We start from the raw sequence: 14,814 nt of genomic DNA, 5'->3' as shown, positions 1-14,814 counted from the left end.
TGGGGAGAAGGAAGAGGGGAAATCAAAATAATGAACTCGCGATAGGAGCAGCTTCTGAAAAGCACAGTAAGGTCACATACTGAACCAAGTTAAAAATCACACATAATCAGGTTATAGTCCAACAGGTTTATTTGAAAGTACAAGCTTTTAGAGTGCTGCTTCTTCGTCAGGTAGCTAGTGATGCAGGATCATAGTACATAGAATTTATAGTAGAAGATCAAAGTGTCATACAACTGATACAGTGTATTGAACAAGCCTGGAATTGTATTGAGTCTTTAATCACTTAGAATATCCATTATTAATATGTAATCCCAAAATTTCCTTCGAGTCTGTCCTGAGACAACTTGAGGTTTTATCAGTATATTAAAAAAGTGACATCTCAGCACAAACAATGCATTCAAGGTTTTGAGGTTCGAGTTTGTCTATAGCCCAAACTTGAGTTAGACTAGTTCTATCGCTAAAGTCGGAATTTGTAAAATATCACGTGGACTGACTGCCTAAAGATTGTGTGTTTTTTGAACAAAATAGAATGTATCTACAAATTCAAATTCACCCCATATATTTATATATGTGTGTGTGTGTGCGTGTGTGCGTGCGTGCTTGAGTGTGAATGAGTATATGCCTGAGACGGTGTACATGTGAATGTGTGTGTGAGAGAGCGTTTGTATGAGAGAGGGTCTGTGTGAGTGTGTCATCGTGTGTAAGCTTTGAATTACAAGAGGAGTCGAAAGGAGCTAAGAGGCGCATGAAAATTAATATCAAGTCAGTGATTTAAAAGGTTCATGTTGTAAAATTGGCAAGGAATAATTGTTCATAGGCAATGCAAAGCACAGTGCAATGAGGAAAGCATTCTGTGTCTATTGCAATAACTGTTGCTGGGAACCAAAGTCTTTCAACATGCCTGTGGATAATTCCTCAGGGATCACTACAGATGAATCCAGTCATTAAAAATGCATTGTGAGTGTACCTGCACCACATGGATTTCAGGGAGTTACCAGCTTCTTGAGCTTAAATGCTGGTTCAACCAGTGATGCCACAACCTATGAGAGAAAATGGAAAATTAATGAACGATCATATTCTTCAACTGTCACAATGGTAGATTAAAGCCACTGTTCAAAACACCAATTGAATTTTGAAACCGAGTAGCCTGGGGCTGAAGATTATTTAATTCACACTCTAACGCCAAGTCCAGACAAGAAGAATAAAGATCTGTTGAAATTGATTGGAGCTGTTAGTTAGATCGAAGTCTATGTCACTATTGTTACTGTCTATTATGGTTACATACTAGTTAAGGCGATTAAATGTCAGACCTCTTTAATCAGACAATCAATGAGACCTGCTGTAATCAAACTTAAGTGATATTGCTACAGATGGATGTTACAATGACCGTGTTGCTTGTGGATATTTGTAAAACTTCATGATGTCTGTCATTTCCCCTTTTACTAGCTGTCTGCATAATGTGATTATTAGGTCAGTTAATTGGAGACAGTTTACTTAAAAACACACGTATTTTTTAATATACGTGTGACAAAGTAAGGCATTTTCCCCTCAGATTGATACTTCTTCTAGAGTCAAAATAAGGAAGAAAGCTTACAATAGCTGTGTGACCGGTAATCTCTTCTTCTCTTTTGGGAACAAAGTGCAACAAAAGTTTAACAACGGGAAGTAAGGTTGTGCAGGCAAGATTTGCATGCAGATGTAATTTATAGATACACTACAGCATCTAGCTGCTACGTTGATCCTAGATAATTGCTCTGATATCTGCAAGGCCCAGGAGTATTGCTTGTGACTAATGTAGCAATTACTTAATTTTGTATTACTCTTACTACCAAGCCCATTTATTCAGACTTTTCTGTATGCTCCTTTTGCAATCCATTAGTGTGACCCTCTCAAAGAAAGCAGTTGGTGAAATATTGAGTCATGAAATATTCAGTCATCTTGTATGCCCAATTTTTCAAACTTCCAACAGCTGATGGTGGGGACATGGAAATGTCAGTCAAACTGCCAATCATGCCAGTTTTACCAATGCTGTTGCCTTGTAAATATGGAACTGCTAGTGCTAGTAACATCAGTTCCTTCAGTGTTCATAATCCTGACACTCCATTCCTTCCTAGTGGTATTTTGGGTGTACCCACACCAAATGGATTGCATTGGTTCAAGAAAGCAGCTCACCATCACCACCTTAAAGGGAATGACGGATGGATAGTAACAACATCCCATGACTGAATAGAAAGAACTAGCATGAAATGGCTGCTTCTGTTGCTAGCTATCATTTTCTGAATACCTTGAGCGTATTTTTGTAATCAAATCATAGATGAATATACAAAAAGTAAATTGAATAAAATGTGCTTAAAATTTATATTAAAATCAGTCATTTTTATTTAAATGAAATTGCAACTGTAACCTAGTCAGTAAAATCCTTGAGCAAATTACCAGCGAAACTGTGAAATGACAAGAAAAATCTCATTAGTGCCCTGCAACATTTGAAAGCATCTTTACATAGACACAATCTGTGGAGATAGTGAACTGGAGTCAGATCTTAACAAAACTGAATACAAATAAATTGACATATCACCATGTAATTCACTATTCTGGTTGTGTCTTCTCATGACATGGTACTTGCACACTGCACAGACCTGATCAACCATGTGAATTAGCATTGAACATAGCATCAGGGTTTGAAGTGTTGGAAGCAGGGAGTCTTACAGTATAGTGGTAATGTGCGTACCTCTGGACCAGAATTCCTACCGTAATGACATTGTGGGTCACCTACACAACATGGACCTCATTGGTTTAAGAAGGCAGCTTACCACCACCTTCTCAAGGGTAATTAGGGACTGGCAATAAATGCTGGCCAGCCAGTGATGCCCACGTCCCACAATAAAATTTTTTAAAATCCTGGTTCAAGTTCACCTATCCCAGAGTCCGATAATAATGTGTCAAAACAAGTAAATTAAAATATCTATAAAGTATTGGGTACAATTTCCCATCACTGTTCTCTGAATCTGAACCTTATTATCTTGAAAAAATAAGCTAGATATATGACATGGGTATACCTCATTACCAAAGGAAAAGGAAGGTTATAAGTTTGGCATTATTTATTTTCTGCAGTTTTCTCTGAGCTAGAGAGTTGGGAAGGGGATACTGTGGAATGTTTCAATGATATAGTATTACTTGCAAACAAAGTTTGTAAGGAAGGTGATCTGTTAAATGTATGCGAGGCATGATGACAGTTTCATAAATTTAGAAAGCTCCGAAGTTATTCCAGAGAAAAATATGTAACAAAATTAATCAAACTATATTCAAGATTGCAAATACTCTTGGAGAATCCCAACTTAATGTTTGCCACTAAATGTTTGGATGTGCTAAGTTCAAATATGGATAGACTGTTACCACTAACGAAAGTTAGATTTTCAGAAAGTCACACGTTTTGGGAAAAGATATCGAACCCTACGAAAATTCCTTGCAAAAGATTAATTCCTAATGGTCTTCAAGACTCAATCCTCAAATGTTTGATTTTCAGTACTTTTGTTCAAAGATCTTTTGCATGTCATCAAAAGTTTTATTGAAAAGGTGGGATTTTATAATGTTGCAATAATTCAACCAGTGATTGGGGATAATTGATTAACCGTAGCTATAAATGGGGAACAGATGGATTGTGTTTGGAAGATTCTGTAAGACTGAGCAGAGGAACTCTTGTGATGCAGTGGTAGTGCCCTACCTCTGGAGCAGGGAGCCCAAGTTTAAGGCCACCCGCTCCAGAGGGGTGTCATAATATCTCTGAACAAGTTGAGTAAGAATACCGATGAGAGTCTCTGTTCCTTACATTGCCAACCGAGACAAAAGAAACACTGAGGAGAGTGGCTCTTGTAGAGCAGTGGTAGTGCCCCTATGTTTAAGTCCCACCCATTCCAGATGTGTGTCGTAACAGTTTTGAGCAGGTTGTTTATAATATTGAAGACTGAGCAGTAAATAAATTCTTTGTTTCTGCTACATTGACTGGTTTGGAACATTTTTGACATTTAAAGTTAAATCTCCTGTAAATCAGGAATTGAAGGTTTTCTTGTATTTAAAGGAAAATTGAATTGTCTCCTCTCATTTAACTGCAGGCAGTCAAAATATTTGACAAGCTGCCACTTTCTGATAGCTGAGTCAATCTTCCAGATTTGTACAACATGCATAATATTGATATCCTGAAACATTTTGAATAATAATTGTGAAAATATGCAGATTAATTGATTTATTTAACTTTCAAACATTCACTGAAATTGGGTGTCCTTGAAAGGGTACTGTAGAAAGTGAGTGTTTAGCAGGACTTCAATTGGCAAGACGTTGGCCTAGGATTCCTCAAAATTGACTCTGTATCCCATGCCATTACATGCATCAGCTGATGAATCAGTCCTCCATGATGTACACTACTGGGAAGAAACTTTGATATTTCTCCATTGGGTTGTGTAGCACTGTCACTTTGCTAAGTGAAATAAATTTAAGGAAAGATCTAACCATTCAAGCTAGATGTCCATGAGGTACTTTAGGGCATCAGCATCAGAAGAATTTATTTAACAACGTTCTGTAATGGCCTGGCATGTCCCTCCCTCTATCATAACCAGGTCACTACGATATCAACCCTGGAGAGTACGAGAGCATTCCAGGAACAGCATCAGGCATATCTTTAAAAAAGCAAACGGTCTCAACATGGTGACTCAGAAGATCAAATCTCTGTTCCTGCCACAGCCAATTATGAATGATATTAGACAATAAAGCAACCCATAAGAGGGGATAGCTGCGTGTGTGTTCCCACCTTCAACAATAGCAGGACCCAACATGTAAATATAGAAGACAAGGCTGAAGCATTTTCAGCCAGAGGTGCAATCTGGATGATCCTTTTTACCCTCTTTCCTGAGTTTTCACAATATTGCCTTTGGACAGTTTGATTCACTCCACAGCTAAAGGTTCTGGATATTGAAAAGGCTGTGGACCGTGACAAAGCTCAATTGTGGCATTGAAGCCTTCTGCTGTAGAGCTACCCTTCCTCAGCCAAGGTATTCTAATACATCTCGACCAACTGCCTGACAATGTGGTAAATTGTTCTGTATAGAAAGCAGGATGAAGCCAACCCACCTAATTACTTATACATCAGCAAGCTGTGATTCATCCGTAAAGTAATGGAAGGTGCCATTAACAACATTTCAAGCAATACTTGCTTACCTATGCGCAGTTTGATTTCTAGAATAGCCACTCAGCTAAAGATCTCAAAACAGCCTTGGTCCAACAACAGAGAAAAACATACTTGACCTCATCCTCACAACCTGCTTGCCAGACGTGTCTGTTCAATAACTGTGATCCACCGTACAATTTTCATGGAAAAATGTCCCGACTTCACATTGAGGATACCCTCCATCGTTTTGTTTAGTGCTACCACCATGCTAAATGGGATAAATCATCTAGTAAATCAAAACTCATCATCCATGAGGCACTGTGGACTATCAGCAGCAGCCGAATTATATTCACCATTGCTCCGCAACCTCATTATATAGCTACCCCCCTCTGTACCACAGTGATCAAGCCAGGCGATCAACCCTGGTCCAGTGAAGAGTGCAGGAGGGCACACCAGGAGTCGCACCAGGCATATCTAAAAATGACATGTCAACTTGGTGAAGATACAAAACAGGACTACTTGTGTGTCAATCAGCATAAACAGCAAGTGACACAATTAAACAATACCACAGCCGTGTTCAGATCTCATCCAGTTGTAAAAGATTGGCAATTAAATAAGTCTCTGGAGGAACATATGCCACAAATATCCCCACCCTCAATGATGGGGGAGTCCAATGCAATGGGTAAGATTTAAGCATTCACTCCAATCTTCAGCCAGAAGTGCCAAGTGGATGATCCATCCCTATCTTCTCCAATCAGCCAATTTGACTTATTCAACCTGATAATAAGAAAGGGCTGTAGGTACTGGATACTGCAAAGGCTATGGGCCCTGAAAACATTCCAGAAATAGTACTGAAAACCTATGCTCCAGAGCTTGATGGACTGTTAGCCAAGTTGTTCCAGTACAGCTGCAACACTGGCACCCAGCGATGTACAGGGTATGTCCTGCACTTACAAAGTAGAACAAATGCAGCCCAGCCAATTACTGCTGTATCAGTTCACTCTTTGCGGGTTCTCTCTGTCTGTGTGGGTTTTCTCCAGATGCTTCAGTCCAAAGATGTGAGAATTAGGTAAGTTGGCTGGTAAATTGCCCATAGTGTCCAGGGGTGTACAGGATAGTGAATTAGCCATCAAAAATGCATGGTTACAGGGATAGGGTAGGGGGTGTATCTGGTTGGGAGGCTCCATGGAGGGTTGGTGTGAACTCGATGGGCCGAATGGCATTTTTCCACACTGTAGGGAGTCTTTGATAATAACCTGTTCATTGGCCCTCAGTTCAAATTCTGCCTGATCCACTCCACTCCTTACTGCATTACTGCCTTGGATAAAGCAGCTGAACTCCAGAGGGTAAGGTGAGAGTGACTGCCGTTGACATCAAGGCCACATTTGACCAAGCATTAAGCAGCAGAATTAGAATCATTGGGAATTAAGGGCTGAACTTTCCATTGGTTGGAATTATACCTGGCACAAAGGAAGACGGTTAGGCTTGTTGGCCAGCCATCGAAGCTCTTGGATCTCTCTACAGGAGTTTGTCAAGGTGATGTTCTTGGCCCAGTAATCTTCAGCTGCTTCATCAATGATCCTCCCTCCATAAAGTCAGAAGCGGAGATATTCAATGCTACTCATGACTCCTCAAATATTGAAACAGTCCATGGCCAAATGTAGCAAAACCTAGAAATAGTTTGCGGTGACAAGTAATATTTGTGCTAAAGAAGTGTCAGGCAATCAATGTCTCCAACAAGAGAGAATCTAACCATCACCCCATGACATTCAGTGACATTACCATTACTGAATGCCCATGTATCAACATCCAGGGGTCAAAATTCCCGCTAACTGCACAGCCCACTTGGATGTTTCACATACTCCAAATGGCATGGCAGTGCCATTCAGTGCATTGACTTGTGGTTTGAGAAGCTGCTGCTGTGCATGGGCCTTGGAGGTCTGTGAAGTAAAAAATGATTAGAGTTACCATTGACTAGAAACTGTACTGGAGTAGCCACATAAATTCTGTGTCTACAGGAGTCATTGCAAGTTAAGAATCCTGTAATGAGTATCTTAGCTGCTGACTCTCCAAATGTCTACCACCATCTGCAAGACGCAAGTCAGGAGTGTGATGGAATACTCCTCATTTGTATGGATGAGTGCAGTTCCAACAGTACTCAAGAAGTTTGACACCATTGAGAACAAAGCAGCCCACTTGATTGGCACCATATCACCAACTTTCACTCTGTCAAATAGTAATGCTCAGTAGTAGTAGTAGAGGCCACACTACAGTAGTAGTAGAGGCTCCCTGGAGAGCAATTTCCAAACCCACACCTACTACTTATAAGGACAAGAATAGCATCTTCCCCTCCAAACCAGTCATCGTCCTGACTTCGAAATACCGTTCCTTCAATGTTGCTGGACAGAATCCTGGGTCAGAATCCTGGAACCTCCTCTGTCATGGTTTTTTTGGGTCTACTTGCACCAAATAGATTAAAGCAGTTTAAGAAATCAGATTACCACCACCTTCTCAAGGGCAACTAGAGTGGGAAATGTGAGCAAAAATGCTATCAGGCCAATAATGACAATATCCCATTGAATTTCTGAAGAGGTAACCAGGTGTGTAGATGAGGGCAGTGCATTTGACAGTCTACTTAGAATTCAAGGCTTTTCGTAAGGTCCCACATAGGAGTCTGATAGTGAAGGTAAAAGCCCATTGGATTCAAGGAAATTGGCATTTGGAGTCACAATTGGCTGAGTGGCAGAAAGCAGAGGGTGATAGTTGAAAGATGTTTTTGTGACTGCAAGTCTATGTCCACAGTGAGGTTTTGCAGAGATCAGTGTTGGACTCTTGCTGTTTTTGGATACAAATGAGTTAGACCTGAAACAGAAGGGTTGATAGTTTGTAGATAGTCCAAAAATTGTTGGGATGATAAATAGTGAGGAGAATATAGGTTGGTTGATCAGTGGCAAATAGAATTTAATCTAGATAAATGTGACATGATGCATTCGTTAGGACAAACTCGGCAAAGACATACTTACGTAAGGTATGGTTTGTCTGGTCAGCATGCAAAAAAATGTTTTTCACTATCCTGGTACGTGTGGCAATAAGTCAAATCAAATCAATACATGATGAATGGTAAGACCCTGGGAAGTACTGAGGATCAGAGGGATATTGATGTGCATGTCCACTGGTCCCTTAAGGTAATGGGATAGGTAGATAACATGGTTGCAAAGTTATATAGGATACTTGTACAGGGAGGTTATGGAACTATGTAAAAGATTGGTTAGGCCACAACTAGAGCATTGTGGCCGGTTCTGGAATCCACATTATAGTAGGGATGTGATCGCACTGAAAACAGTGCAGAGGAATTTTACAGGAATGTTGCCTGGGGATGGAGAGCTTTGGTTATGAAGTGAAATTAGATAGACTGGGTTGTCTTCCTTAGAGCAGAGGAGACTAAGGAGGTACATAGTAGAGAGGCATAGACACTGCAGAAAAATGTTTTTGCCCTGACGATGATGGAGATCTGGATCTCATGGCCTGTAAGGGTGGTAGAGGCAGAAATCCGCTAATATTTAAGAAGTGTTTAAATGCACAGCTGCGATGCCAAGATATGCAAGTGATGGGCTAACTGTTGGAAAATAGGAATTAGGTGGTAGTTTTTGACCAGCACATACTGGATGGGCTGAATGGTCTTTTTCTGTGTTGTAGATCTCTTAAGGTGCTAGCTGTGGGTAGTGATGATACGAGCTTCAATTTTTTTCCAAACCTGGCTGACCAGGAACACCACCCCCCACTCTAAATGCCTGCCTTACTTCTGTAAGTCCTTACTGTATGTTGGAGGGACTTGCAATTTTATCTTTAACCTGCATCTCCTTTAGCTATCAAGTCCTGGATTGGAACTTCAATCAGCCATTTCTAACTTAGTGTCAGAAATGCCCTCCACTGTGCCACAAGACCTCCTCCTAAAACATTTTACAATTAACAAGTTACCTTTTAACACTATTGTGTAGGCAAATGCAACAGTTAGTTTTCAAAAAGACTCATAAGCAACAATTAGGAGAAAGTGAGGACTGCAGATGCTGGAGATCAGAGTCAAGAGTGTGGTGCTGGAAAAGCACAGCAAGTCAGGCAGCAACTGAGGAGCAGGAGAATCACGTTTTGGGCATAAGCCCTTCATCATTCCTGATGAAGGGCTTATGCCCAAAATGTCGATTCTCCTGCTCCTCAGACGCTGCCTGACTTGCTGTGCTTTTCCAGCACCACACTCTCGACTCATAAGCAACAATTGGATGAATGACCAGATAAGCTAAAAACCAAAATGCTGTGAATGCGGGACATCTGAAATAAAACAAAGTGCTGGAGAAATTCTGCAGGTTTGGCAGTAATTGGAGAGAGAAACCGAGTTAAATGCTCTGATACCAGTATGACGTCTTCAGAACACTGCCTAAATAATTTAGTGAGGATTAAATGTTTGCCAGGGCATGCATGAGATCTCTCCTAAAACGTGATAGGATCATTTACATCCTCTTAGATCGATCAACACTTATGTAAAATATTTCATCCAAAAGACTGTAAATTTAACAATGCAGTGCTGCCTCCAACTCCTGGTTTGGAGCAGGAATAACCTCTGACAATGGTACGTGTGCTACCATTTTAAGAGAGGCTTGCTACTTGGCTCTGCACATACTCATCTGAATTTAACCACATTGATCATTAAGATCAGCACCAAGTACATATTGTGCCCATATAAAGAATCATTTTTAACTCTGTACCTCTCATTCACAGGAACTACACTTTAAGGTTTATGCCTGTTCCTGTCAACGATGCCTCCCAGGCATTGAAGGCCAATCCAGAAAAAACCGAGGAAGCACTGCAAAAGGTAGACCATCTCTCCCATCATTGTATTGTGTATTTCAAACTACTTAGCCTGACTAAGCATTTAATTCGATGATCTTTGTAAGTCAAAATCGTGTTTTGTGGATCACAATATTACCCATAAAAGCATTTGAAATTAATGCAACAAAAGCAGCAGTTTGCAAGATTCCTTAAGTGAAGATATCTTTCATGTGAAATTGGCAGTTTAACAAATGAGAAACTATTATGTGATTGTAGTATAGAGGCCACCATGAAGTGTTTTGCTTACAAAGCAAAGTGATACTTAGATATAGAAAGAGTGTTTTACCTTTGATGGGATTTGTTAAAGGGAGGATCAGAAACTGTTCTTCCGAAACGATACACTGTGGATGAGTTGGACCAAAGGGTCTGTTTATGTACTGTTTGTGTTGCTTTTAATTTCCCTAATTTATAAAGAGGCTGTCCTTGGGGATAGAAATTTATGCAGGTCTACTTGTATTCTTTCAATTCAATTTTTTGCACTTTAAATGTTCAGGTTAACCAGAAATAATAGAAATAAACCCAGCGCAGCATGTTTTTTAAACAAGGGAAGAAGCTCTGTGTGGTAATTCAAGGTTATTCAAAGTGGATTAACGAGATTAGATTGTGTAAGTACTAATGCTATCATTTGCAATATAGCTAGGTTGATAGAAATGTGCTATTCCACTTTATTTTGCTGAAATCTTCTAAATTTTGATAGATTTACTGTTTTATCTATTCTACTAACTGACCTGTTGGTCTGTACTGGTATTTTAGCACAGTCCTTTCAATGCAAATAGATACTTGGAAGTAGTTATTGGTGAAGCTTTGATTTGTGTTATAAAACACAAAATGATTGGAAACTTACTGTCAGTTTTATAAGCATTATGTTATTGGGTGTAAGTGATTATAAGAATTTTTTTTATAGCTATAGTAACTTTCATTTTTAAGCAAAGAATGATTGCTCCTATTTTAGGAGGGAATCTTCTCTTCCTTTGCCTCTGTTTGTTGTGGTGTTTCAGCAGCCATTCAGCCCATCGTGTATGTGCTGATGTTTTCGAGAACTATCCAGATGGAACCATTACCCTGACCTTTATCGTTGCACTGCAGTTTCTTCTCATTCAAATAGTTATCATCACAACTTGCTGTGTGAAAAGCAAAAATCTCTCTTCTGATCCCCAAGCAAATGTTTTTAACTTATCTGTAAATCTTAATCTTATCCTTAAACACTTCTTTTACCTTTATTTTCTTAATTTCTATCTTGTTTATCATTCAGGTAGCTCTAGATTTGTTTGCCCTATCTTTCCCTTTGGAAGGGCTTTACTTAAACTGTTTCCAAACCATCTCTTCTTTGAACAGAGACCATTGTTATGCTATTATTTTTCTGCCAGACTTTGATTCTAATTTAATGCAGTGTGAATGCAGTCCATTCACACCCTTTTTTAAGTTGGCATTCCTATAGCGCTATTTTTGAAGAAGAATAAGTATTCCTGGTGTCCTGGCCAATATATGTCAGTTGGTTAACAACACAAAGTAGATTATCTGGTCATTATCCTATTGTTTTTTTTTGTGCAACTTTGCTGTGCACACATCGACTACGCCATTCCCTACAGGCCTGTCGGTTTAACTTCAATGATGGAGAAACTGTTAAAAATAATAGTTCGGAGCTAAATTAATAATGCGATGAAGTGTCCAGTTCTGGTCGCCCTACTATAGGAAAGATACAAGAGGCTTTGGAGAGGGTGTAAAGAAAGTTTACCAAGATGCTGCCTGGATTGGAGGACTTGCTTTATGAAGAGAGATTGACTAAGCTCAGACTTTTATCTCTGGAGAGAAGGAGGAAGAGAGGAGACCTGATCGAAGTATACAAGGTAATGAGAGGAATTGATAGAATCAATAGCCAGAGACTTTTCCTCAGGGCAGGATTGACTGGCACAAGGGGTCATATTAGGAGAAAGCTATAGGGGGGACGTTAGAGGTAGGTTCTTTACTCAGAGTTGTGAATGCTTGGAATGCATTGCTCGTGGTGGTGGTGGAAGCAGAGTCATTCGGGACGTTTAAACAATTGCTGGACATGCACCTGGATAGCAGTGAATAGAGGGCTGTGTAGGTTAAGTTATTTTACATTAGAATTAATCCTCAGCACAACATCTATGTTCTTCTGTGTTCTAAATGCACTTGCTGTTGTGTCTAGCTACACTGGCGAAGCTAGCAGTCTGTGAATTGGAACATTCAGAGCAGACTCAGTCCCAAGAGCTGCAAGGTGGCTCCTTTAATCTGCCTGGCAATAGAGATGTGATTTGTTACAGGATTTTCAGTGGGGAGAGTTCAGTGTTATTAAAGAGGAGGTCAAAATTATAAAGATTTGGGAATGTCAGTGAGTATATGAAAAGTAGAGAGATATTGACTCCACTCTAAGCAGTGCAGTCTTTTAGCCATTCTGGGAAGGCTACTGATTAATACAGGCTCTGTACTGGGATTTGATCAGAAGTCAAGAGCATTTGGATGGCTCTGTGTTGATGGATTTCAGCTGCAGGACTTTCAGATAACTAACTGTTACAGTTAGAGTTCCGGAAAGGTCCTTCCGGAATTAGAAGAAACTGTGTACCACTGTAAGTTCTATACAGCTGAGCGTAAAGAAAACCTATAACTAGTATTTGCTCCCTGCAGCAAGCCAAATTGTAGATCAGAAAAATCCAGGTTTGGTGAAGCTAGCTGTCAGTGGAGTTGTGCTATGCGTGAGAACTAGGGTAGTGTGAAGTCAAAAAAGAAAGTAATAGAGTGTTCCCACAGCTGGGGAATAGTTGGGACAAAACAAACTTCTCTTCAGAGGGAATTTCAAGGCCAGTTCAGCAAAAAATGAAGATTTGCATTACCTTGTGAGATTTAATGAGATTTAATTAACCACAGTGTCATTAGCCATCTGTAGTGGAGTTCTCCAGGGGTCAGTATTCGGACCTCTTCAGTGGATATTTTTGTGGCCGAGGGCTAGTGCTCAGGGCATAATTCCAAAGTTTGTGGGTGTGTTGTAAATTTGAAATATATGTAATGTGGAATTTCATAAGGACATGGACAAGTTGGTGCAATTGACAGCAAGGTCTCAGCTGAAGTCCGTTTCAGAGAACTGAGAGGAGATTCATTTGGTAGGAAGAACATGGAATGACAAAATAACATAAAAGGTATGATTCTAAAAGTAGGGGAGGTTTGGTATTTAAGTACATTAGTCATTAGAGGGACTGGTTAATAAAATATTCAGTATCCTGGATTTTTAATAATTTTTGTATGGAGTACAAGAGCAAGAGGTTGAGTTAAACTTGCAAAAAACACTAGTTAGGGCACATTTGGGGCACTGCATCAAAGTCTAATCATTGCATGAGGAAGATGTGAGAGCATTTGAGAGGGCGCAGAAACAGTTTATAAAAATGGTTGCAAGGATTAGCAATTTCAATTGGATAACTGGACTGGTGAAGTGAGGATTGTTTTCATTAGAGAAAAGTAGGCTGAGAGGAAATCTGATAGTGGTATTCAAATTTGTGGAGAGTCTGGAGGCATTAGATAGGAAGAAATAGTTTCCTCTGAAACAATAGAGAATGAGAGTGTAGATGTAAAGAAGCTGACAGAAACAGATGATATGGGGGAGGGAATCCTCTTGACACAACAAGTGATTGAGTTATGAGAAATACAATGTATGAAAATCTGCTGGAGGCAAATTAATTTGTGGGATTCAAAAGGAAATCCATCTGTTATTGAAAAGAAACAATATGCAGGGCTAGAAGGATAAGGCAGGAGAATGAGACATTGATATTCATTCAAACATCTTGAATAGACACAATGGAGCAAATAATATTCTCCTCCTGCGCTTAAACAATTCTCTGATTACAACAGTGACTGCATTTCATTGGCTGTAAAGAGCTTTAAGATATCTAATCATCATGAAAAAGATTTAACTAAATACAAATCTTTCTTTCTCCCTTCCTATCCTGAGGCTAAGGAGGTGTCCTGTACTGGTTCTCCTCTGTCAGTTCTTTTGTATGACATCTTGCCCTATAAAAGAAAGGGGAGATGTTCATGATTGTTGGGTTTTGTGGCTGTCATAACTGGAGTTACTTGGAGGCAGCAAGAATTAGGTGTGAGGCTTGCAGCAGAGGCAAGTATAAAAGGTAATGTGGAGCTTCTAAAATATTAGATATGCACTCCGAGTCCTGGATTGTACTTGCAAATGATTGATGGCTTTGGTGCAATGAGCATTCTGTCAAGTTGATGGTGTGGCAAGTAGGAGATGTAATGTGAAAATGCATTAGTTGGTAGTAATTATCTACATGAGACAATTAAACCCCTTGTGACACTGCTGCCATGTCCTTGGGTCCTGACTCCAGGAACTTACTTGCTATCCACTCTCATTCCCTTATAAGGTGTTTCTTGAGTGTTTCTTTATATTTCTTCTTTCGCTCACTCATTCACTCTTACTCACTCTCTCTCCCCCCTGTCCTTTCCCCTCCCAAACTTGATACCTCTCCTCCTGTCTATCTCCTGCACTATGCAGTTTGGCTGCGTCTGATCAGCTACCAACTCTAGGCAGCAGGGTTTCTGCCAGACTGAACTTCCCACTAAATTAAATATAACACTGTCCAGTTAAGTTTGTGACTGTCTTGAAATGTCATTGATCCTCATGGAAAGGCAATGGAGGGCTCCCAGCTATTCTACAACCAAACAGTAGGAGTCATTTTTGCTGCCATTAGATTTCATTCGATGTGTCTATTGATATCTGATTAAGCTGCTACTCTTGAGATGTGCTG

The 14,814-nt window shown here is 39.8% G+C and overlaps 1 protein-coding gene across 8 annotated transcripts in view; it reads left to right on the top strand.

Annotated features, from left to right (window-relative positions):
* LOC122564345 (F-actin-uncapping protein LRRC16A-like) overlaps positions 1-14,814 on the top strand; it is a 472,988-nt gene that overhangs the window by 322,869 nt on the left and 135,305 nt on the right. For all 8 annotated transcript variants that reach the window (XM_087978643.1, XM_087978642.1, XM_087978641.1 and 5 more), the window contains exon 23: positions 9,932-10,025. In XM_087978643.1, the coding sequence (XP_087834769.1) occupies positions 9,932-10,025 (94 nt within the window). The remainder of the gene's footprint in view (positions 1-9,931; positions 10,026-14,814) is intronic.

The sequence above is a fragment of the Chiloscyllium plagiosum genome, unplaced genomic scaffold, assembly GCF_037043375.1.
Source record: "Chiloscyllium plagiosum isolate Xiang-an unplaced genomic scaffold, Cpla_swu_hap1 HiC_scaffold_34, whole genome shotgun sequence".
In the NCBI taxonomy this organism is placed as follows: Eukaryota; Metazoa; Chordata; class Chondrichthyes; order Orectolobiformes; family Hemiscylliidae; genus Chiloscyllium; species Chiloscyllium plagiosum.
This window is presented reverse-complemented; position numbering and strand designations above follow the sequence as displayed.